Raw genomic sequence first — 27313 nt, forward strand, 5'->3', positions numbered from 1 at the left:
AGGTTTGGGGTGTGCTGTGGTACAGCATTTGTATAGCATGCACGAGGGTTTAATCCCCTGCACAGGAAAAAAAAAAGGAACTACTAATACCTAAAAATATGAGCATGATAATATTATCATTATACTAGTCTAACAACATTTTTAAGTATTTAATATAAGCCAGATACTGTGCTTCACAACTACTAACTCATTTTAATTCTCAGTTTACAGGAGTCAATATCATGATCATCTACGTTTTATAAATGAAAAAAGTTTAGCAGCCACACAGTGAGAAAATAACTGAGCTAAGACTTACCTATCTGCAAACTGAGATAGTGCTCCTAAGCACTGTTATCCTACATCCTTATCTCACTCAAATAAAGTAAATTAAAACTATGAGAGACCATGAACTTCAGGGTGCAGACCAAAAACAATATGCACTTTTTAAAAATGAAAACTGTTAGTTTGCATGTAATGACTGCCCCTGGAAGGATAAGAAATTGGTTACTGATGGAAAGGACACTAGGTGGCTAAGGAAAAGAGGTGGAAAGATTAGTTTTTCACTACTATGCAACACTTTGTAGGGTCATGTTAATAGCCCTTTAAGCATCTGAAACACTTTCACATGAGTTAATCTTTTATTTCCTTAACCTCAGTGGGGAGCAAAGTGAGCATATCCTTAACCAATGTTATAATATCCACCATTGTGAAAGTATGATATTCTACTTAAAAAAAAAAAAAAAGACAAAAACTAAAAACTCAACTTCTGTTCTTAAATGCTACTGAATTGTAAGTCTGCTATAAAATGAAAATACTCTAATAAAAATTTCTTTTAAAAATCACTGTTCTCTCACCAGAATTCATAAGTTTCCAAAGCTGATCTACCAGGGCTTCATTGCACAATGGAGATTCCATGTTCTTTGTAAATGGTGGATTCTTAGTCAGCATATTTAGAATCTTATGCCTGAAAGAGTACAAAACAAATTAATTAATTTTTGCTAACCATCTGCTGACTGATAATCTGAGTCAGAAAATAGTTGAAAATTATCTGTACTTTCTCCTCCAAATTTTATCACCTTCCATTAGGCCTAGTTTTATCACCTTCCATTAAATTAGTTTTATTTCAGAAGACCTTAAATTACATCCTAAATATTTCCTACGTTTCAATTAAAAAAAAAAAAAAAAAAAAAAAAAGTCTGGTGGTTTTGCTTTTAAATCAACTAACTGTGTGATCAAAAGTTTGACTACATAATCTTAACAAATCTTAACATAATAGTTTCTGTGTGTGTGTGTGTGTGTGTGTGTGTGTGTGTGTGTGTGTGTGTGGTAGTAGGTCCTCGCATATTTTAAGCGACTACTCTACCACCAAGTTACATCACCAGCCCTTTTTATAATTTTATTTTGAGACTGGGTCTCAAATGGCTCAGGCTGGCCTCTAACTTTTCCTCCTCCTGCCTCAGATACCCCAGTAGCTGGGATTACAGACTTGGGCCACTGTGTCCAGCTACTCCCATCCTAATTTTTAAAGTAAACATTCTACTCTTCATAGAAACATGTACAAAAAAGAAAAAAAGAAAAGAAATAACTGGTCAGAGTTAAGTACATCTTAAAAATGAGGTAATAAATAAATAAATAAAACATAATAAACCACTCAAGTCTACCCTTGAGATAATAAAATGAACACAGACATCATTATTCTATCTTTGTAGAGCACAGGAATGTGAGGGAGATACGATATCTACAAAAGGTTCTTCAAATTAAGCTGAAATTAAAAAGAGCCAATTAAGAAATGTATCCTCAGAGGGGTAACTGTTAAACTCTTATTATGGAATAATTTAATCTGAAAGGCCACCTCTAATTTAGTCAAAACAGAGCATTATGATGACAAAAACATTTGAAAAAGAAGTATCTGATGGTATGAGAAGACATCATAAGAAGTATATAGAGAAAGGACAAACCCAGGTCTAAGATAAAGACAAAAATTCAAGGTTTAAGAACAACTAGATTTCTACGATTTAAGTTAGAGAGAAAGAAATTGAATTTCAATCTTTACAAAGGTTAGCAAACTTTCAGAAAAGGTTAATCTGGGAATTTTTTACATTTAATTGTTGGTGGTAAGACACCAAATTAGGCTTGAAACTGGGAAGGAGATAGGATAAAAGTTGACCTGTAAGTGGTCATTTCTTGGACATTAAATGCTTGTTGGCTATAATTTCATATTTATAATATTGAGATGTGGATTCTGTTAACACACTTTTGAGCTATGAAATTAAAGACTATAAAATAAGACTGCTAAAATACTATAAGAACAAAAAGCAAAATGTGGTTATAGATACAACTTATAAAACTATGAAAGGGGGTACACATTTTTATAGTTACCTACTTTTGTCTTTATGAATACAATTCTTGTATTCCTTTATGAATACAAGACCTATTACTCTACTTGATAGAATGTAGAACAGTATTCCTGGTATATAGCATCCTTATGATAAGAGTAAGTCCCAACCTGACTAACTATTTTGACCACCTCAGTGATGTTCTTTCATTCCTCATCAGGATTTTAAATTTCTTAAAAAATTTTAACTAATTAATTTTATTCATTGTTTGTGAGTGTGTGTGTGTGTGTGTGAGAGAGAGAGAGAGAGAGAATATGAGAATATATTCTGGCTGCACTGGTTGGTTCAGGGACATACACACATATACTTATTTCTTTTTCTTTCATTTGTAGCTTTTTAAAATATGTGATTATTTTTTCCTAGCCTATTCTTTTGAGGGTTCAAGTGTTCTAGATTGTATATTCTGATTTGGTTCTGCATTATTTTCATTTGTTTATTTCTATTTCACATTCTCTATCTTCTTCTGCAAATTGTCTTTTTTTTTTTTTTTGTACTGGGTTTTGAATCCAGGGGCCTTTAACCACTGAACCACATCCCCAGCCCTTTTTTATATTTTCATTTGGAGACAGTCTTACTGAGTTGCTTAGGGCCTCGATAACTTGAACTCAATGATTCTTGGGCCTTCCAAGCCACTGAAATTACAAGAGTGCGTAACCGTGCCTAGCCAAATTCTGTTGTTCTCTTTCCCAATACTTTGCTTCTATTTTCCCCCACCTTCCATATAAACATCACATACTACATTTATTCACTCCACTCTGTTCACTTTTTGAAACCATAAAATATTTTCTAACTTCCTAACACATTTACTTTTCACCTAATTAACTGTATTTTTATCATCTTTCAGAATTAATTGATTTCTATAACTCCTCCCCCACCATTAATTTTAATAAACTCATCACTGCTCTGGATGATATGGTTGACACCTGCCATTTGCTTCAAAGTCAGATCTAGTTCATGATTATTGTTTTTACTGTTGACAATTGCCAAACCAACTTTTCCTTTTATTGGTGGCAATTAATGTTGAAGACTTCATAATAGGCACTGGGTACTTACTTAACACTGTATATTGTTTGCTGTTTGCAACCCTGTTCTGTTGTTTATTTCACCTCATTCTGTGAGGTGCTAGGAACCTACAGGGACACTTAAAAGTTCACAGGTTAGGGACTCTGCTGCTGAACTAAACATTCCCTGACATTACTCCCACTCAAAGAAGTGAGAAGACAAAAGACCCAAACCAAAATGGACCCAGTGAGGAACAATCAGAAAGGGTACTCAGGTATGAACCCTTGGCATCTACGCATACATCAAAAACAGAGAAAAGTCCCAGAACAAAGGATACACACAATAAAAGAGGTAGAGGAATCCACCTGAATTGATGCACAAAAACAAGACTTCTGAAAATACGATAAAACAGTCAAACAAATATCCCCCCAAAATCCAGTCCCCAACAAAGGACCCCACTGATACTGATGTGGACAAAAGCCCAGAAAAAGACTGTAAAAAACTGCTCAATGAACTAAAAGGAGATCTAAGGAAGGAATTAAGAAAGCAATTACAGAAGATGAAAGAAAACTTTAATAAAGTAATAAAAAAGAGTGAAAATATCAACCAGAACTCCTAGAAATGAAAAACACAATCAATCAAATTAAAAACTCACTCGAAGGCATCACTAACACATTAGACTGCAGAGAAAATAGAACCTTAGACCTTGAAGACAGAATTTCAGGCCTTGAAGACAAGTTATATTATGATCTTGAGTACACAATAGGCAATAAAAGGGAAAAAATTATAGGACATGACCAGAATATACAGAACTCTGGGACAACATTAAAAGACCAAACCTGAGAATCACTGGGATACAAGAGAAAATGGAGATACAAACTTAAGGCATAAATAACATTTTCAATGAGATAGTTACAGAAAATTTTTTCCTGTATCAGAAATGAGATAGACGTCCACATACAGGAGGGCTTACAGGATCCCAGAGAGACCTAATCAAATGAGAGCTCACCAAGACATACCATAATCAAAATGCCTAACATAAAAATAAGGAAAGGCCTGGCGAGAAACATATGGTCAGATTTAGAGGCAAATCAATAAGGCTCACTTCTGATTTCTCAGGTCAGACCCTAAAATAAAAGAGCACTATATGAGCACTATAAAGAATACTCAAAGATAAACTTCACACAGAGGAATGGAAAAATAACTCTCAAAGACCATACGCAGAGAAAGTTCAACTGAAGAATAATCCACTAAATGAGCTCAAAACAGGACAAAATAAAGCAAAAAAAAAAAAAAAAAAAAAAAGACAGGAAAACATAAACACATATCCATACTAATGCTGAATGTTAATGGTCTCAAACTCACAACTAAAAGACACATATTATTATTATTTATGGCTTAATAGTATTCCATTGTGTATATATACCAGAGTTTCTTTATCCAATCATCTGTTGAAGGGCATCTGAGTAGGTTCCACAATCTAGCTATTGTGAACTGAGCTGCTATAAACATTGATGTGGCTGTGTTACTGTATGGCATTTGCAAATAAATGGATGGAATTGGAGAATATCATGCTAAGTGAAATAAGCCAAGACCAAAAAACCAAGGACCAAATGTTTTCCCTGATAAGTGGAGAATGGTATATAATGGGGGTGGGGGGGTTGGGAGTGAGAGAAGAATGGGGGAACTTTAGATTATGTAGAAGAAAATGAGGGGGGTTATGAAAAATGCTGGAATGAGACAGACATCATTACTGTATGTACACGTATGATTACACGAATGGTATGAATCCACAGCACAACTATAGAAATGAAATGATGTACTTCATTTGTATACAACGAATCAAAATGCAGTCTGTAAAAAATTAAAAGATAAATTTAAAAAAGACACATATTAGCAGACTTGATCAAAAAGCAAGATATACAACAATAGGCTGTTTACAAGAGACTCATCTAACCATAGGGTGAAAGTAAAAGGATGGAAAAAAATATTCCATGCACATTCAAAAAATAACATGCAGGAGTAGCAATTGTCTTATGCAACAAAGCAGATTTCAAGAGACAAAGCAGGTCACTACATTCTAGTAAAGGGAACAATCCAACGAGAAGATATAATGACAGAAAATATTTATGCCCCAAATGTTGACACACCCAATTACATGGAAAAAAAAAATACTCCATGGCATTAAATCCCATGACACCAACCCTAGACAATAATGCTGGGCAATTTCAATATACTCTCATCACCAAATGATCATCAAAACATAGAATCAATAAAGATATCTCCAACTTAACACTATAAATAAAATGGACCTAATGGAACTACAGAATATTCCACTCTCAAACCACTGAATTGCTGGACGTAAACTTTTTCCAAAATAGATCATATTCTAGGCAAAAAGCAAATCTTAGCCAATACAAAAAAATGTAAGCACCCTATCATATCATAATGGAATGAGGCTAGAACTGGGCAGCAAGAAAAAAATAACAGAAATCACATAAACTATGTAGACTGAACAGTACTCTCTTAAGTGAAAAAAATGAACCAAAGAATAAATCAAGAAATTCTTAGAAACAAACAAGAACAGAGATACAACATATCAAAATCTCTGGGACAGTATGAAAGTAGTTCTAAGAGGAAAATTTATAGCACTGAGTGCCTATGTTAAAAATTGGAAATACCCCAAACAAAAAAGCTTATGCTCCACCTCAAGGCCTTAGAAAAAGAACAAATTAACCCCCAAACCAGTAGAAAACAGGAAATAATTAAGATTAGAGCCAAATTCAGTGAAATTGAGCATAAGAAAATAATACAAAGGGATCAATACAATGAAGAGTTGTTTCTTTCAAAAGATTGAAAAACCCTTAGCCAAACCCAAAACAAGGGAGGGTGGGAAGAGGAATAACAGAAATTCATTAGACTAGAAAAAGGGAAAACCTCTCAGTCAGTCACACTGCTTAGCAGTCTCTGTTGTTAGGACTGAATCTGTACCTCTACTTGATTTTTCCATTCATCTCAATTCCTATAGTTAGCTGCCTGCTCTATAATGTATACTCTTCTGCCCTGTCCACACTAAGACTTCCCCCAGTCTCCTATATCTCATTAAACAGTACTGTACAGACTACAGAACAGACTAGAAGACACAGACAATAATTCACATACCTGACATTTGATTTTTGACAAAGATGCCAAAAGTATATTTTAGGGAAAAGATAGCCTTTTCAACAAATGGTGCTGGGAAAACTAGATAGCTCTATGTAGAAAAATGAAATTAGATCCTTCTCTCTCACCCTGCACAACACTCAAATCCAAATGGATCAAAGACTTAGAAATTAAACTAAAAACTTTACAACTGCTAGAAGAAAACATAAGGTCAATAATCCATCATATAGGTGTTGGCACTGACTTCCTAAACAAGACTCCCAAAGCACAAGAAATAAAACCAAGAATAAATAAGTGGAATGTCATTGAACTAAACAGCTTTTCCACAGTAAAGGAAACAATTAACAGCATAGAGAGAAGTCAACTGAATGGGAGAAAATCTTGGCCAGTTACTCCTCCAATGGGGGATTAATATCAGAATATACAAAGAACTCAAAAAACTTAACACCAAAAAACAAAATCAAAACAAAGTAACAAAAAAAAACCAAAGAACTCAATCAAAAAATGGGCAAGAGAACTATATAGAAACTTCTCAAAAAAAGAAACACAAACAGCCAAAAACTATATGAAAAAAATGATAAACATCTCTAGCAATCAAGGAAATGCAAACCAAAACTATGCTAAGATTTCATCTCCCTCTAATCAGTACGGGAATGATCAAGAATATGAATAATAATAAAAAATGCTGGCAAGTTTATGGGGAAAAAGGTTGAGTTGTACAATGTTGGTGGGACTGCAGACTAGTACAAATACTCTGGAAAGCAGTAGGAGATTCCCCAAAAAACTAGGGATATGACCCAGCTATCCCACTCCTTGGTATTTTCCCAAAAGATCTAAAATCAGCATACCACAGTGATAGAGTCACCTCAATGTTTATAGCAGCACAATTCGCAATAGCTAAATTATGGAAATCAGATGCCCAACAATAGGCGAAGGGATTAAGAAACTGTCGGGTGAACATACACACAATGGAGTTCTGTTCAGTCAGAAAAAAGAATGAAATAATGGCATTTGCTGGTAAATGGATGGAAAATGAAGAATATCATGCTTAGTGAAATTAACCAAACTCGGAAACACAAAAGTAAAATATTTTCTCTCATATGCAAAAGCTAGAGTAAAATAAAGAAAAGGGGAAGAGAAGGATAGGATACTATAAAGAACAAATTAAATATAAATAAATGGACAAATGAAAGGAAGTCCCAGTAGAGTGAAGGAAGGAGAATGGGAGGCAAGGGAGGTCAGGAAGGAAAAGTGGGAGGAATAAGGTGGGGGGAGGATCAAGAACTGAAATTGATTTCTAGGCACGTATAAGTTAGTAAGGATAAACCCAACTACTATGCAGAACTATAAAAATGTAATTAAAAAAAAAATGCTGAGCATGATGGCACACATCTGTAATCCCAATAGCACCGGAGGCTAGGCAGGAGGATCTTGAGTGCAAAGCGCCTCAGCAAAAAAGATGGGTGCAACTCAGTGAGACCCTGTCTCTAAATAAAATACAAAATAGGGCTGGGGGTGTGGCTCAGTGATCGAGTGCTCCTGAGTTCAATCCCTGGTACTCCCCAACCAAAAAAAAAATACACACACACACACACATGAATGAGTTTGCTCTTTAGAGTATGTTAATGTTATTACACCTTTAATTTACACAAAGAAGTAAAGTCTGTTATTGCCCGGGTGCTTTTTAATTTATCATAAATGGCAACTAGGCACAAAATATTAAAACATGGTATTACAAGCTCCTCAGAACCTTGCTGATAAATTATAAAGATTGTTCTGGGGATATCACTGAAATTATCACTCAAAGAGGAATGTAGATTACATGTACAACTTCAAGTAAATTCAATGTTTCTTTGAAAATATTTTCTTTCATTAAAGTTCAGGTGCAAGAAGAACCATTTAAAAAAATATTTTTTACAATACCTTTATTTTATTTATTTATTTTCAAGTTCTGCTGAGGATCAAACCCAGTGCCTCACACATGCTAGACAAGTGCTCCACCACTGAGCCACAACCCCAGCCTCAAGAAGAATAATTTTAACAAGCAAATATATATAAATAATGATTCAAAACAATACTCAAGAAAGAGAAGAAAATGAGAATCAATGCTTAAGTTTTCAATGACTGAATACCAAGATTTGCAAGTTTATGCTTCACACATCTGGAAAAAACCTGAAGCAAATCACAAGCAAGTCAAAATTTCATGACACGTCCAGAGCAGCAAAAACATTATTATTTGAGAATTTTGGTCAAGGAGGCAGTCCCATCCCAATGCCAATCACCATAAAAAAAATGGAGCTAAATTAAAACAAAACAAAACAAAAAAAAATTCAACACTCTTTCAGGAGAAAAAGCAGTGAAGATAAGTGTGCCCCCATTTAGGAACGGGTACATTCTATTCATGAGCATGCTTAATTACAAAATAGGAGGATAATTCCATGGCACCATTAAATTAATCTAAAGCTCACATAACTATTCTTTCTACCAATGTACAAAAGGAAATATATGCATAGAAATAACTGAAAGATCCTGCTCTGTCCACCTCACTACACAGAGGATCAACGAACAGCCCGCACAGAGGACTGACCACACTGCAGCTCCCCTTCTACCAATGTGGGGCTCCCCAGGCCCACCTCCATCTTGGAACACTGCAGCTGCTGCTGTAGCTCCCTCTAAATAGTAGCCTCGGCCTGAGGACAATGAAAAAGGCCTGGAGGCAACTACTCACTGCAACAAGGCCCACCACAGTGCTGCATCTCTGAACAGGTCACCCAACAGCACTGACTGGCCTGCCCTCACAGCTCCATCTCTGAAAGCGGTCGTCTTCAACCTGAGACACCTTTGCACCATCTTGGGTTACCTCCACTGCCACCACAACCATCTTTAACTAGAGCAGCTTACATCATGGGACACCAGCTGGGGCCTGGAAGTCCAACATCAAGGTACCTACAGGTTTGAAGCTGCCACCTCTGCGAACTAGAGACATGGCCACTTCTATGTAAGGACAACAGCCAGGACCTGGAAGACCATCACCAAGGTCCCTGCAGGCTTGGTTACACCTGAGAGTGTGTTTCTCTCTTCTCTCCTGCTAACAGTCAACTTATATTGATTCCTCTTCCATTATTCCTATGATCTAATACCTTTATATTCTCATCTCCTAACTCGTAAACATCATATCCCACATACCCCCTCTCTGTCCATCATTAGAAACTGTAGACCCTACTGCAAACCTACTATTTATATTGTAGATAATAATCAAACACAGTTTCTGTTTATTGCAACAAAACTGTAAACGTCTTAATTGGGAATATTTGGTTTAGGGCTGCATACTGTTTGCATTGGGTGCTGCTAATATTGATCTCCCCTTAAAAACTCAAGAGAAAGCATCACCAACACCCTAGATCACTTGGAAGACAGAATCTCAACAAGACAAAATATATAATATTGAAAATAAAGTTCACCACACAATGAAGATGGTAATAAACCATGAATAGAACCTCCAAGAATTATGGAATAACATGAAGAGACCAAATTTAAGAATTACTGGGATAGAGGAAGGCACAGAGATACAAACCAAAGGAATGCACAATCTTTTCAACAAAATAGTATCAGAAAATTTCCCAAGCCTGAAGGATGAAATGAAAAACCAAATACAAGAGGCTTACAGGATAGCAAATGTACAAAATTACAACAAAACCACAGCAAGGCACATTATAATGAAAATGTCTAGCATACAAAAAAAGGATAGAATTTTAAAAGCCACAAGAGAAAAGTATCGGATTACATTTAGGGGAAAACCAATTCAAATCTCAGCAGATTTCTCAACCCAGATCCTCATAGCTAGGAGGTCCTGGAATAACATATACCAAGTTTTGAAAGAAAATGGATACCAACCAAGAATCATATAACCAGTACAATTAAGCGTCAGATTTGATGATGAAATAAAAACCTTCCATGATAAACAAAAGTTAAAAGGATTTACAACTAGGAAGCCTGCAACAGAGAACCACTGACAGCAAAATGTTCCATGAGGAGGAAATGAAAAACAATAATGAAAGACAGTGAAGGGAGGATCTACGCTAAAGGAAAAGCCAATCAAAGGAGAACCTAAGTCAGGATAAAAAACAAAAATAAACCAAGATGACCAGGAATACAAATCATATCTCAATAATTTTCCTGGAATGTTAATGGTCTAAACTCATTCATCAAAAGACATAGACTGGCAGATTGGATTTTTAAAAAAGACTGAACAATGGCTGCCTTCAAGAGACCTATCTAGTAGGAAAAGACCCACAGACTCAAAGTGAAAGGATAGGGAAAAAACATATTACTCTCTCACAAACTGTGTAAAAAAGCAGGGGTTTCCATCCTCATCAGATAAAGTGGACTTCAAGCCAAAGTTAATAGAAGGGATAAAGGACATTTCATACTGCTTAAGGGAATCATACCTCAACAAGACATAACAATCATAAATATTTATGCCCCCCAAAATGGAGCATCTACATACATCAAACAAACCCTTCTCAATTTCAAGAATCCAAAAGACTACCACACAATAATATTGAGTGATTTTAACACACCTCTCTCACCACTGGTTAGATTTTCTAAACAAACTAAACAAAGAAACTACAGAACTAAATAATAAAATCAATGACTTACACTTACCAGATATATATATAGAATATTCCATCCACCAACGAGCAAATACACTTTTTTCTCAGCAGTACTCTAAAACAGATCATATGTTATGCCACAAACTAACTCTTAGCAAATACAAAAAAAATAGAGATACTACCCTGAATTCCATCAGATCATAACAGAATGCAATTAGAAGTCAATGATAAAATAAAAAATAGAGAAGATACTCCAACACCTGGAGACTAAATAATATGCTACTGAATGATGAATGAATAGCAGAAAACACAGAGATATTAACAAATTCCTGGAGGTAAATGAGAATACTGATACAACATATCAAAATCTCTGGGAAACTACTAAGGCAGTAATAACAGGAAAATTCATTGCACTGAGTTCATTCATTAAGCAAATAAAAAGTCAACAAATAAATAACCTAATATTACATCTCAATGTCCTAGAAAAAAGAACAAATCAACACCAAAAACATTAGAAGACAAGAAATAATTAAAATCAGAGCTGAAATCAATGAAATTGAAACAAAAGAAACAATGAAAAAAATGACAAAACAAAAAGTTGGTTCTTTGAAAAAAAAAAAATTCAATAAAATTGATAAACCCCTAGCCCCACTAACAAAAAGAAAAAGAAAACCCAAATTACTAAAATTTGTGATAAAAAAGGAGATATCATGATGGACACTATTGAAATACAGAAGATAATTAGAACTATTTTGAAAATTTGTACTCCAACAAAATAGAAAATCTGAAGACAACAAATATCTAGAGACATATGATCTACCCAAACTGAATCAGGAGGACATATACACAATTTAAACAGATCAATTTCAAGTAACGAAACAGAAGATGCCATCAAAAGCCTACCAACCAAGAAAACCCCAGGACCAGACGGATTCTTAGTCAAGTTCTATAAGACCTCCAAAGAAGAACTAATATCAATAATCCTAAAAGTATTCCATGAAATAGAAAAGGAGAGAACCCTTCCAAACTCACTCTACGAAGCTAGTATCACCTTAATACTAAAACCAGACAAAGACACATCAAGGAAAGAAAACTTCAGACCAATATCCCTGATGAACACAGATGTAAAATTTCATCATAAAATTCAGGCAAATCACATAAGAAAACATTAAAAAGATAGTGCACTATGATCAAATGGGGTTCATCCCAGGGATGCCAGGTTGGTTCAACATACAGAAATCAATAAATGTAATTCATCACATCAATAGACTTACAGAATCATATGACCATTTCAATAGATGCAGAAAAGGCATTTGAAAAAATATAGCACTGCTCCTGTTCAAAACACCAGAAAAAGTAGGGATAGCAGGAACATACCTCAACATTGTAAAAGGTATCTACACTATGCCCAAGGCCAACATCATTCTAAATGGAGAAAAATTGAAAGCATTCCCTCTAAAAACTGGAACAAGACAGGGATGCCCTCTTACCACTTCTATTCAACATAGTCCTTGAAACTCCAGCCAGAGCAATCAGCCAGATGAAAGAAATTAGAGGGATACGAATAGGAAAAGAAGCACTCAAACTATCACTATTTGGTGACAACATGATTCTATATTTAGAGGATCCAAAGATTCCACCAGGAAACTTCTAGAATTAATAAATGAATTCAGCAAAGTAGCAGGATATAAAATCAACACCCATAAATCTTATGCACTTCTATACATCAGTGATGAACCCATGGCAAGAGAAATTAGGCAACGACCTCATTCACAAGAGCCTCAAAAAAAAAAAAAAAAAAAAACCTGGGAATCAATCTAGCAAAATAGGTGAAAGACCTCTACAATGAAAATTAGAAAACACTAAAGAAAGAAATTAAAGAAGAGCCTAGAAGATGGAAAGCTCTCCCGGGTTCTCAGATGGGTAGAATTATTATTATCCAAATGGCCATACTGTCAAGTTATACAGATTCATTGCAATTCCAATTGATATCCCAAAGTCTTTCCTCATAGAAATAGAGAAAGCAATTATGAAATCCATTTGGAAAAATAAGAGACCCAGAATAGTCAAGCAATCCTTAGCAAAAAGAGTGAAGCAGGAGGCATCTCAATATCAGACCTTAAACTATACCACACAGCGTTAGTAACAAAAATGGCATGGTTTTGGCACCAAAATAGACATGTAGCCCAATGGTACAAAATACTAGACACAGAGAGAAATCCACAAAAATATAGTTATCTCATACTAGACAAAGGCACCAAAAACATACATTGGAGAAAAGATAGCTTATTCAACAAATGGTGCTGGGAAAACTGGAAATTCATATGCAGCAAAAGGAAATTAAACCTCTATATCTCACCCTGCACAAAAATTAACTCAAAAGTGAATCAAAGACTTAGGCACTAGAACAGAGAGCCTACACCTAATAGAAGAAAAAGTGGGCCTAAATCTTCATCATGTCAGCTTAGGACCTGACTTCCTAAGAAGACTCCTTGCAAGAAGTAAAATTAAGACTCAAGGAAAGGGATGGATTCAAACTAAAAAGCTTCTCGTCAGCAAAGGAAGCAATCAATAACATAAACAGAGTAGGAGAAAATCTTTACCACATGCACATCAGATAGTGCACTAATCTCCAGGATATAAAAGAACACAAAAAACTTAACACCAAAAAAACCCACAAAACTACCCAATCAAAAAATGGGCTAAGGAACTGAGAAGACATATAATTGATCAACAAATACATGAAAAAATGTTCAATATCTCTAGCAATTAGAGAAATGCAAATCAAAACTACTCTAAGATTTCATCTCATTCCAGTCAGAATGGCAATTATTAAGAATACAAGCAACAATAAGTATTGGCAAGAATGTGGGGAAAAAAGTATTCTTGTACATTGCTGGTGGTACTGCAAGTGGTGCAATGACTCTGGAAAGCAGTACGGAGATTCCTCAGAAAACATGGAATGGAACCACCATTTGACCCAGCTATCCCACTCCTTGGTCTATACTCAAAGAACTTAAAATCAACATACTACAGTGATGCAGCCACATCAATGTTTACAGCCGCTCAATTCACAATAGATAAACAAAGGAACCCACCTAAATGCCCTTCAACAGATGAATGGATAAAGAAACTGTGGTATCTATACACAATGGAATATTACTCAGCCTTGAAGGAGAGAAAAATTATGACATTTGCCAATGAATGGATGGAGTCAGAGGATATCATACTAAGTGACATAAGCCAAACCCAAAAAAACCAAAGGCGAATGTTTTCTCTAGTGGATGCTGATCCATAATTGGGAAGCAGGGGAGGCATTCAAGAGAAGAATGGAGGAACTTTGGAATGGGGCAGAATGGAATGAGGGGAGTGAGGGGGAATGGGGGTGGGAAAGATGGTGGAATGAGATGGACATAATTACCCTAGGTGGATGTATGATCTACATCATGTACAACCAGAGAAAAACTGTGCTCCGTTCATGTACAATGAACTGAAATGCATTCTGCTGTCATGTATAACTAATAACAACAATTAAAAAAAAAGAAATTACTGAAGAACACAAACCAAAACAGTAAGCATTACTATTTTCTGATTGTAATAATTATAAGCTACTATATAGCTTTCTTCTTAATATGATTGTGTACGTTTTCAAAATTTGTATGAGTACTTTAGAAAGTCACTCTCACTGAAACTATAAATTCAAAATGTTGTTTTAATTTAAAACAAATCTAGATTTACAAGTTTACTTAAAATTAAGCATTTCAATTTTTTTCTTTTACTTTTACCAGATATGTAAAATCAAAAGTAAATTTCAAGGGAAAAAGAAGTGCTAGCAGTTTGTCAGGTGACTATAAAGGCTAACCAAAATGCATTTATTCAGTTTAAATTCAAAAATATAATGAAAAGCAGATTTAAAAATCTGAAAATTCTCTACTGAGAGAAGACAAGAAAAATGGCCATCCCTGTCACTACATTTGTGACAACAATCATACAAAAGACTGAGTACTTTCTTTTTTGTTTTGTGGTACTGGGGCTCAAACTCAGGGCCTGTGCTTGTGAGGCAAGCACTCTACCAGCTGAGCTATCTCCCCAGCCCTGAGTACTTTCTTAAACATTCCTTTATAGGTTGTTGGTACTGGGGATTGAACCCAGGGGGAGCTTAACCTCTGAGTCACTCCCCAGTCAAAAGGTGGTTGTTGTTTTTTCTTTTTTCTGAGACAGTGTCTCACTAAGCTGCTCAGGCTCACTTTGCACTTGTGATCCTCCTGCCTAAGCCTCTGGAGTTGCTGCTGGGATTATAGGTGTGTGTAATCACACCCAGCCTTAAACATTCTTATATGATTATATATTTAATTTTTTTTTTCTAACTAGTTGTCACAACAGAAAATAAATTAAGATAAAAATATATATATATATTGTGTGTGTATGTAATATATACATGATTAGAGGAAAAAGGTAAAAAACCCCATGTTTTAAACATGTTTTTAAATACGTACAAAGCAACATGTTGTGTGTCATATATACAGTGACAAAAAGAGACAAGGCCCCTGTTTTTCAGGAGTTATATTCTAGCTATCTTCCACAAATAATCAATAATCAAACTGTAAAATTAATACTTGGATAAAGAAATTGCATAAATTATGTAAATTATGGAATTATTTATGTACTTAGGCATAGTAGGATTTTATGGGAGATTATGATTTGGGGGACCCAATCTAGTCCAGAGAGTCAAGGGAAGTTCCCCTGCATTAATGATATTCTAAAGTGTCAAAAGTAATTATAGGAAAAAAAAAATCGATTTTCTTTGCTTCTGACTTTGTTTTACCCCAAATTCCTTTAGAAAATTTTGATCACAAATCAAGAACTATGGGATCCAAGTTGGCAGACTAGAGGGTGACTGCATCTCCAGTCGCTCCAGAACCCAGGATTCAAGAAGTAGAGGCATTGAGAGACTCGGACTAAAATAGAACCACAGGGTGAGTCTCCCACATCCGGTGAAGCTCAGCCTGGCGGCAGGCCCAGATTCCAACAGCTTTTTAGAGTAGGACAGGGCAGCTATAGTCTCCCCCAGGCAGCCCTGAGCACTCCCGCGGTGGGCTCCTCCCACAGGGCCAGATTCTCCAGCTTCTTGGAGCAGGCCCCCCAGTGAGAGCCTTTCTGCACATAACCAGCACCAAGTCCCTGAGCCAGTGCACAGCGAGCTCCAGCCCGCCCTGCAAGTTGCTTCACAGACCAGGACAGAGCAGCCAGGGTCTTCCCCAAGCAGCCCGGCTCCCTCTGGTGGGAAGTGCCTTTCTAGGCCAGCTTCTCCAAGCAGACCCCCCAGTGAGAGCCTTTCTACACAGAGCCAGCCACAAGTCCCCAAGCCAGCGGAGACCTCCGACCCCCAAGCAGCCTCTACAACCAAGGCACGGCAGCCAGAGACCTCTCGAGGCGGCCCTGCCCCACTCTGGCCGCAGGCTTTTTCCACAGGCGATCCAAGATGGTGGACTAGAGGATGACTGCATCTCCAGGCGCTCCAGAACCCAGGATTCAAGAAGGAGAGGCACTGAGAGACTCGGACTAAAATAGAACCACGGGGTGAGTCTCCCCCACCCGGTGAAGCTTGGCCTGGGCGGCAGGCCCGGATTGGGGGGGCTTTTTAGAGTAGGGCAGGGCAGCTAGAGTCTCCCACAGGCAGCCCTGAGCACTCTGGTGATGGGCTACTCCCACAGGGCCAGATTATCCAGCTTCTCAGAGCAGGCCCCTCAGTGAAAGCCTTTCCACACAGAGCCAGCTCCAAGCCCTGGAACCAGTAGCGGGCTAGGGACAGCTTACTTTGGAAGCACTGCATTATCAAGTTACTCCAAGACTTCAGGCTACTGAAGGCTGGGAGGTAATACACTGGAAATCTACAGGGACACTATAAGCCAATAGAGGAAATCTGCAATATCACAGAGTCCCACTGACAACTGACCAATATGAGAAAACAAGAGAAGAAAATGTTCCAAACAAACCTAGATACTATATCAATAAAACCCAATGACAGCACAGCAGAAAAAATGTCAGAAAGGGAGTTCAGAATATACATAATTCAAACAATCAGGGAAGCAAACGAGGAGATGAAAGAGCAAATGCAGGCACTGAAGGAGGAGATGAAAGAGCAAATGCAGGCATTAAATGATCGCACCAATCAACAGTTAAAAGAGCAAATACAGGAAGCAAGAGATCATTTCAATAAAGAGTTAGAGATACTGAAAAAAAAACAAAAAACAGAAATCCTTGAAATGAAGGAAACAATAAACCAAGTTAAAAACTCCATGGAAAGCATAACCAATAGGATAGAACACCTGGAAGACAGACCTCAGATATTGAAGACAAAATATTTAATATTGAAAACAAAGTTGACCAAACAGAAAAGATGGTAAGAAATCATGAACAAAATCTACAAGAATTATGGGATATCTTGAAAAGGCCAAATTTAAGAATTATTGGAATTGAGGAAGGCTTAGAGAAACAAACCAAAGGAATGAACAATCTATTCAATGAAATAATATCACAAAATTTCCCAAATCTGAAGAATTAAATGGAAAACCAAGAAAAAGAGGCTTATAGGACTCCAAATATACAAAATTACAACAGACCCACACCAAGGCACATTATTATGAAAATACCTAACATACAAAATAAAGACAGAATTTTAAAGGCTGTGAGAAAAAAGAATCAAATTACATTCAGGGGGAAACCAATAAGAATATCAGCAGATTTTTCAATCCAGACCCTAAAAGCTAGAAGGGCCTGGAACAACATTTACCAAGCCCTGAAAGAAAACGGATGTCAACCAAGAATTTTATACCCAGCAAAACTTACTTTCAGATTTGATGATAAAATAAGATCCTTCCATGATAAACAAAAGCTAAAGGAATTGACAAAAAGAAAGCCGGCATTACAGAATATTCTCAGCAAAATATTCCATGAGGAAGAGATAAAAAACAATGATGCAAATCAGCAACGGGAGGAACTAGCCTAAAGGAATAGCCAAATAAAGGAGAAACCAAATCATGTCAAAAAAACAAAAATGAGTCAGATGACTGGGAATACAAATAATATCTTAATAATACCCTGAAGGTTAATGGCCTGAACTCATCAATCAAAAGATACAGACTGGCAGATTGGATTAAAAAGAAAAATCCAACAATATGCTGCCTGCAAGAGACTCATCTCATAGAAAGAGATACCCATAGACTAAAGGTGAAAGGATGGGAAAAAACATACCATGCTACGGACACAGCAAAAAATCTGGGGTATCCATCCTCATTTCAGATAATGTGGACTTCAAGCCAAAACTAGTCAGAAGGGATAAAGAAGGACATTACATACTGCTTAAGGGAAGCATAAATCAGCAAGACATAACAATCATAAATATCTATGCCCTGAACATTGGCTCATCCATGTACGTCAAACAAATCCTTCTCAATTCCAGAAATCAAATAGACCACAACAGAATAATACTAGGCGATTTTAACACAACTCTCTCACCATTCGATAGATCTTCCAAACAAAAATTGAATAAAGAAACCATAGATCTCAATAACACAATCAACAATTTAGACTTAACCGACTTATATAGAATATACCATCCAACACAGAACGAATACACTTTCTTCTCAGCAGCACATGGATCCTTCTCTAAAATAGACCATGTTTTATGCCACAAAGCTACTGTTAGCAAATACAAGAAGATAGAGGTACTACCTTGTACTCTATCAGATCATAATGGATTGAAATTGGAAATAAATGACAGAATAAAAAACAGAAACTTCTCCAATACCTGGAGATTAAATAATACACTGTTATATGATGAATGGATAACAGAAGACATCAGGAGGGAAATAAAAAAATTCTTAGAAGTAAATGAGAAAAAAGACACATCATATGAAAACCTCTGGGACACCATGAAAGCAGTACTTAGAGGAAGATTTATATCATGGGGCGCATTCAACAAAAGAAGTAGAAATCAACAAATAAACGACTTAACATTACAGCTCAAAGCCCTAGAAAAAGAAGAGCAGACCAACACAAAAAGTAGTAGAAGACAGGAAATAGTTAAAATCAGAGCCAAAATCAACGAAATTGAAACAAAAGAAACAATCGGAAAAATTAACAAAAAAATAGTTGGTTCTTTGAAAAAATAAACAAAATTGATAAACCCTTAGCCACACTAACAAAGAGAAAGAGGGAGAAAACTCAAATTACTAAAATTCGGAATGAACAAGGAAATATCACAACAGACACGAGTGAAATACAAAACAAAATTAGAAGCTATTTTGAAAATCTGTACTCCAACAAAACAGAAAACCTCGAAGACATCAACAAGTCTCTAGAGACATATGAATTATCTGAACTGAACGAGGAGGACATACACAACTTAAATAAATCAATTTCAAGTACTGAAATAGAAGAGGTCATTAAAAGCCTACCAACAAAGAAAAGTCCAGGACCAGATGTGTTCTCAGCTGAGTTCTACAAAACCTTTAAAGAAGAGCTCATTCCAATACTCCTCAAAGTATTCCATGAAATAGAAGAGGAGGGAACCCTCCCAAATGCATTCTATGAAGCCAATATCACCCTGATACCTAAACCAGACAGAGACACATCAAGGAAAGAAAATTTCAGACCAATATCCTTAATGAACATTGACGCAAAAATTCTCAACAAAATTTCAGCAAATCGCATACAAAAATATATTAAAAAGATAGTGCACCATGATCAAGTGGGTTTTATCCCAGGGATGCAAGATTGGTTTAACATTCGGAAATCAATAAATGTCTTTCACCATATCAACAGACTAAAAGTTAAGAATCACATGATTATTTCAATAGATGCAGAAAAAGCATTTGATAAAATACAGCATCCCTTCATGCTCAAAACACTAGAAAAAAATCGGGGTAGTGGGAACATTCCTTAACATTGTAAAGGCCATCTATGCTAAGCCCATGGCCAATATCATTCTAAATGGTGAAAAACTGAAAGCATTCCCCCTAAACACTGGAACAAGGCAGGGATGCCCTCTTTCACCACTTCTATTCAATATCGTTCTTGAGACTCTAGCCAGAGCAATTAGACAAACCAAAGAAATTAAAGGGATACGAATTGGAAAAGAAGAACTCAAACTATCCCTGTTTGCTGATGACATGATTATATATTTAGAGGAACCTGGAAATTCCACCAGAAAACTCTTAGAACACATAAGTGAATTCAGTAAAGTAGCAGGTTACAAGATCAATGCTCATAAATCCAATGCATTTTTATACATAAGTGATAAATCTTCAGAAAGAGAAATTAGGAAAACTACCCCATTCATAATAGCATCAAAAAAAAAAATACTTGGGAATCAATATCACAAAAGAGGTGAAAGACCTCTACGACGAGAACTACAGAACACTAAAGAAAGAAATTGAAGAAAACCTTAGAAGATGGAAAGATCTCCCATGTTCTTGGATAGGAAGAATTAATATTGTCAAAATGGTCATACTACCAAAAGTGCTATACAGATTCAATGCACTTCCAATTAAAATCCCATTGATGTACCTTACGGAAATAGAGCAAGCAATTATGAAATTCATCTGGAAGAATAAGAAACCCAGAATAGCTAAAGCAATCCTCAGTAGAAAGAGCGAAGCAGGGGGTATCGCAATACCAGATCTTTAACTCTATTACAAAGCAATACTAACAAAAACAGCATGGTATTGGTACCAAAATAGACAGGTAGATCAATGGTACAGAATAGAGGACACGGACCCAAACCCAAATAAATACAATTTTCTAATAGTAGACAAAGGTGCCAAAAATATGCAATGGAAAAAAGGTAGCCTCTTCAACAAATAGTGCTGGGAAAACTGGAAAACCATATGCAACAGAATGAAACTAAACCCCTATCTCTCACCCTGCACAAAACTCAACTCACAATGGATCAAGGACCTCAGAATCAGACCAGAGACCCTGCATCTTATAGAAGAAAAAGTAGGTCCAAACTTTCACTTTGTTGGCTTAGGATCAGACTTCCTTAACAGGACTCCCATAGCACAAGAAATAAAAGCAAGAATCAACCACTGGGATAGATTCCAACTAAAAAGCTTTCTCTCAGCAAAGGAAACTATCAGTAATGTGAAGAGAGAGCCTACAGAGTGGGAGAATATCTTTGCCGCTCATACTTCAGATAGAGCGCTAATTTCCAGAATCTATAAAGAACTCAAAAAACTCTACACCAAGAATACAAATAATCCAATCAACAAATGGGCTAAGGAAATGAACAGACACTTCACAGAAGAAGATGTACAAGCAATCAACAGATATATGAAAAAATGTTCACCATCTTTAGTAATAAGAGAAATGCAAATCAAAACTACACTAAGATTCCATCTCACCCCAATTAGAATGGCGATTATCAAGAACACAAGCAACAACAGGTGTTGGCGAGGATGTGGGGGAAAACGGTACACTCATACATTGCTGGTGGGGTTGCAAATTAGTGCAGCCACTCTGGAAAGCAGTGTGGAGATTCCTCAGAATACTTGGAATGGAACCACCATTTGACCCAGCTATCCCACTCCTTGGCCTATACCCAAAGGACTTAAAATCAGCATACTACAGAGATACAGCCACATCAATGTTCATAGCTTCTCAATTCACCATAGCTAGATTGTGGAACCAACCTAGATGCCCTTCAGTTGATGAATGGATAAAAAAACTATGATATATATATATACACAATGGAATATTACTCTGCCACGATGAATGATAAAATTATGGCATTTGCAGGCAAATGGATGAAATTGGAGAATATCATGCTAAGTGAGATAAGCCAATCACAAAAAACTAAAGGGCGAATGATCTTGCTGATAAGTGGATGAAGACATATAATGGGGGGTAGGAGGGGTTAGTGTTAGGGTTAGGGTTAGATTTAGGGTTAGGGATAAGGAGGGTGGTAAGCATGGAGGTAGGAAGGACTGTATAGAGGAAAAAGAGGGGTGGGAGGGGTGGGGGGGAAAGGAAAAAAAAAATAACAGAATGAATCAAACAACATTGCCCTATGTAAATTTATGATTTTTAATTAAAAAAAGAAAAAGAAAAAAGAACTATGGTATTTGCCTAACTCTACCCAAAATAGTAATTTTGAAATATATAATAAAATCAGGAATAGAAAACCTACATACTTTAAAATCTTTAATTTTTAATGAAGTACTTTTTTTTTTTTTTTGGTGGTGTTTGGGATTAAATCCAGGGTCTCATGCATGCTAATTGTGAGCTCTTCTACCGCACCACATCCCCAACCCTACTGAAGGTAATTTTACCATGAGTTTTAGTAATCCACCAAAGGTCACAGAAATAAAATGCTTATGTTTGGGGCAGGAGAGGGAAATGCTAATGATTTTAAGAGACTTCTCTGCCTTAATGTTAAGAATTCTATTGAATTAATACAAACAAATATAGCCATTCTATATGGTGATTATTTAATGAATTTTTACAAAAGTAATATCAGGATTAAGAGAAAAAGAGAAAGTTCCTATCTAAGTGTACAAAATAAAGAAACACAAAAGTCCCAGAACACTAAAAAATATAAGTTGAATTTTTATAACTATGTGTATAAACTACACACTAGATATTAATGTCCCAAAGTTTCCCTGATAATGATATAAATAAACCACATCAATTAAGACCAAGACAAGTGGAACTCAAGTTTGAAACCAGCCTGGGAACATGGTGAGGATCTATCTCAAAATTAAAAAGTGAATAAATAAAAAGGGCTGAGGATGTAGATCAGTAATACAGTACTTGCCTAGCATGTGTCAGGTCATGAGTTTAATACTCCAGAGCCTCAAAAAGAAAAGGAAAAAAAAAAAAAGGTGCTAAAATAATAATAATATATATATATATACACACACACACATATATATATATATATTTAAAAAGACTTTCAGTTCAAACTGTAAATCACAGGATTCTTAAAATATGAATGCTTTTTAATAGTTCTACGACTGTTTCAAAAGCAATTATTTAGATTATATGGTATATTAGTTTTAAAGTAACTTCAATTACAAAATCATGATAATGTGCTACACAGTCTTTGAAACAAATAAAATGTCTTCAAAACAGATCTGAGAAACATGTGTTAATCTAAGTCATGTTAATATAAACTGAAAACAAATGAACACATGATAGACTTCATTCATACTGTATGTATTCTTTGTGTTCCTACTAGCCATTGGTATGATCTTTATGATAAACCACCAGATGCACATGCTCTGTTGGATTAAACAGGAGGTTTGTTTCCTGAATTTGTATTTTAAAAGAGGTAATTATGAGGGTTTTTTCCCTTTCATGTTGATCTTATGTTAGTATATTGATTTCAAGGAAAACTAACTTAAAATACAATTTAAATCACAAATCAAACTATGAGGTCTTAAAAATTATTTTTCATTATAAGCTAACTTTTGGACAAAGACTACTTAACAATCACCATCACTTAAAGTACTAGAATATAAGGTCACTTAACCAAGAGCTCACTATTATAAATAATGTGAAAATCTGTTGGTCAAACAGCAATCTCTGTGTTCATTTCTCATGCCCAGATGCATTCTAGTGAGGTGGTTAGAAGGCAAAGTTTCCTTTATGTCATTTTAGAAGATTACAAGACAATTAAGGTCTCAGGGTCTTATGTCCTCATTTCTAGTTGGATTAGCTATAATTTATTTTTCAGCTTCAAATTCTATAAAGTCATAATGTCAAACCAAATAAAAATTTAAGTGTCTACTAGTTTCAAAGAAAAAAAAAGATATAGAAATGGTTAAATATAATCCTATCTTTCTTTTTTTTTTAATGTTGTAGATGTACACAATACCTTTATTTTACTTATTTTTATGTGGTGCTGAGGATTGAACCCAGTGCCTCATGCATGCTAGTCAAGAGCTCTTCCACAGAGTTACAACCCCAGCCCCATAATCTTATTTTAATATCCTATAAACATACCCCTTTATAAAAGAAAGCAGCAGAAATGAAGGAAATGACGAGAAGGGGATATAAAAATAAAAGTAATTCCTATGACAGAATTAGAATTCTACTTTCTCATTTTCTAAAATTTTAATATAATATTACCTTCAAAAATATTTATGAGACAAATAGGAAAAATGGGATACCCCAAAACATTGCTTTTAATTACTCTCAAAATGATAAACTCAATCAATACAGAGGTTTTATAACTGGGACTTATAAGGGACAATCCACATTCACTACAAACTTTTACATAAGCATTTCTTTAAGTTACAATGAAACCACACTGAAAATTACAGGAAATAAGCTTTGTTTATTAGCAATCTATTTTGAAAATCATTTCCTAAAGGCAAATCAAATTTTAAAAAATAAAACTAAAAAAAGATATGAATAAATGCATAACTGTTCCCATATTTTAAAAAATCAAAAAACTCACCTCCTCTATGTATAATCTAAAATTATTCAATTGACTTCAGGACTGACAAAAACAAAGTGTCATAGTACATAAACTAACCTCACATAGGGTACGGGGTCATTCTGAATCATATTAAGAAGCCACTGCAGTTCTTCATAACTCCTGTCCACTGAAAATAAAATTGAGGAAATATATTTGTTGTTAACTACAATAAATTAAAGAATAAGTGATAAGCAGGGAGTTTATATTTAATATGTAGGATTCTGCTTTAGTTGGGTTTCCATTCAAAGTTGAAGGCTACAATCAAACTCTTATACTTTCTTAAATTTTTTTTATGCCGTAGGCCATTTTATAAGTATTGTGACATATGTAAACAAGACATAAAATAATACCAAGAACATGTTTTTTTTTTACTAAAATTCAAACCAGTGACAAACACAACAAAGCAAATTGTAATTTATTGAGTCCTAAATGAAAGATGATTAACTAGATAAAATCTGTAAAAATTATTTCTTAAATGCTTATAGAGATACCCACTGGTATCTCAACTGTATTATACAGAATGACCAACTTTTTGCCCACAGTGTCTTCCACTTTGAGACCAAAGAGCAGTCTTAATTTTTGAGTATAATATAAAAGGCAATAGAAAAGTGCTAGTACTGTAACTGACATAAAATGATTCACTATTACCGTTCACCTTTTCAACATGTTTCACTTTTATGATTTGAAAAGTTTTTAAAGTTTATTCCCAATAGTAGTCATTTCTTCTAATTTGACCACCAACATTTAAATTTACAATTTAAAAAACAATGAAGCCTAGGGATTCATAGTTTACATTTAAACATAATTCAATTATATTTTAATCATTAGTTTAACATTCTTTAGGAAACCATAATATTAATATCTAGTTCATTTCAGGTAGTACTAATTCTTCGTGTTTATGAGACATATACCATTCATACACTTTGAGAAATAAGTTGGGCATAATAGCAAATTTAGTAGATCTTAAGACTTGTAGATTTCAAATTGATAAAATGTCAAAAGAGAAATGGAGACTGATAAGGATATTTTTCTTATTATTCATTTAACAACAATATTCTTATTATTCATTTAACTATTTTTACCAACATCTCTTAAATAAAGGATATTTTAACCATCATTAAAAAAGAACAAATGACTATCCTCTCTGAACTGAGGGCATCACATACAAAATACACATTAAATTGCTGTCACTCTTTCTTTACTAAGTATTTCTATTGAAATTTTTTATAAAAATTACCAAGATTTAAGTATATGTTCCTGTACCTAACTTTTCAAAATGAACCAGAATTCACCCCCAACTCCTTTCCACAGATGAGAAATTTAGCTTACTTTAATTTCTGTACTCTTACCTTATTTTAGTGGGAGAAACTTGATTTCTACATGTAGACTACATTTACAGGATTCTTTAGCTTGCATATTCTTTTAAAAGATTGTATTTCAAATGTAAATTAAATTCGACAACCAGTTTAACTGTATTTTAGAGGCACTGTTAAACATCACTAGTTCATTTCACACATTCACCAAGTTTGAGTTATAATTTGATTCACAGCCAGGTCAGTGGAAAATTATCTTTGGGAGTTTTCTTCTTAAGAATGCTATATAGGAGATGTATTTCTAATTCTATAAGGCCTCCTTAACAAGTCACTATTTAGTTCACAGTTTTCCCTAAAACTTACATAGTCATTTCTTATGTGAATTTTACATTTTATCAAAAATTCTTTCTAAATCAGTAAGTCACAAATTTAAAATTAAAATATCTGTATTGTACATATTATGAAAATTCCAATAATTAAGACCGGTTTTTAAAAAGTATTTCTAAATGATATAAGCATCTATCTTTAAAGCATTACCTTTAGTATAATCAACAACTGCCTCCAAAGCTGCTATCCTGATGTCCACAAAGTGACCATATTCAGCATAAGACTTAAAAAGAGCTGGATCGCTTGGCACATGTCCATTTTTCTGCAGTACCCGTATGGCTCTCAAGCAACTAGGAAATAAATTTTCAGTTAACTACTTGCACTGAGGTATTTTGAAACACATTTGTTTCCTAGATAGCAGAGATTCCTTTATCACAGTAAGTTTAAAAAGAGATGATTTGAATTGAATCCACATTAAACTTTGTAATATTAAATTTTTACTATGATACATTTTTTAAATAACCGATCCTATTTAAAGAAAACAAATTTCAAAAATTGTTTGAAATTCAAAAGTTCGGTGTATCATTACAAGTACTCATCAGAAAATAAGTATTTAGCATTAAATATAATTTAAATAAAATATTTTCTCCAAAAGTTTTAATAATATAATCATTTTATAATGGAATTATATAATGAAGGTTATAATATCATAACCTTCATTATAAAAGTGGCTATATGCAAACTGAGTATAAAAGAATATAATATGATTTTTTTGAAATTTGTTTTTAGTTGCAGATGGACACAATACCGTTATTTTATTTTATTTACTGGATAAAACCCAGTGCCTCACATATGCAAAGCAAATGCTCTACCAATGAGCTACAACCCCAGGCCTATAATATAATCTTGAGTAATTAAAAAGTTCTGTAATTACATAGGGGAAAAATTCAGGTTATTTTTCAAATATTAAGAATTTATATGTAGATCAAAGAATCACAGAATTTAATTTTTCCCTTTTATTTCCCAATTTTATCT

At 34.9% G+C, this 27313-nt stretch overlaps 1 protein-coding gene across 2 annotated transcripts in view; it reads right to left on the reverse strand.

Annotated features, from left to right (window-relative positions):
* Positions 1-27313, reverse strand: part of TAF2 (TATA-box binding protein associated factor 2) — a 100996-nt gene that overhangs the window by 30515 nt on the left and 43168 nt on the right. For both annotated transcript variants that reach the window (XM_079140496.1, XM_079140495.1), the window contains exons 20-22: positions 26489-26628; positions 24696-24765; positions 834-943 (exon numbers count right to left, since the gene is read on the reverse strand). In XM_079140496.1, the coding sequence (XP_078996622.1) occupies positions 834-943; positions 24696-24765; positions 26489-26628 (320 nt within the window). The remainder of the gene's footprint in view (positions 1-833; positions 944-24695; positions 24766-26488; positions 26629-27313) is intronic.

This window comes from Sciurus vulgaris (genome assembly GCF_902686455.1).
Source record: "Sciurus vulgaris genome assembly, chromosome: 1".
Lineage (NCBI taxonomy): Eukaryota > Metazoa > Chordata > Mammalia > Rodentia > Sciuridae > Sciurus > Sciurus vulgaris.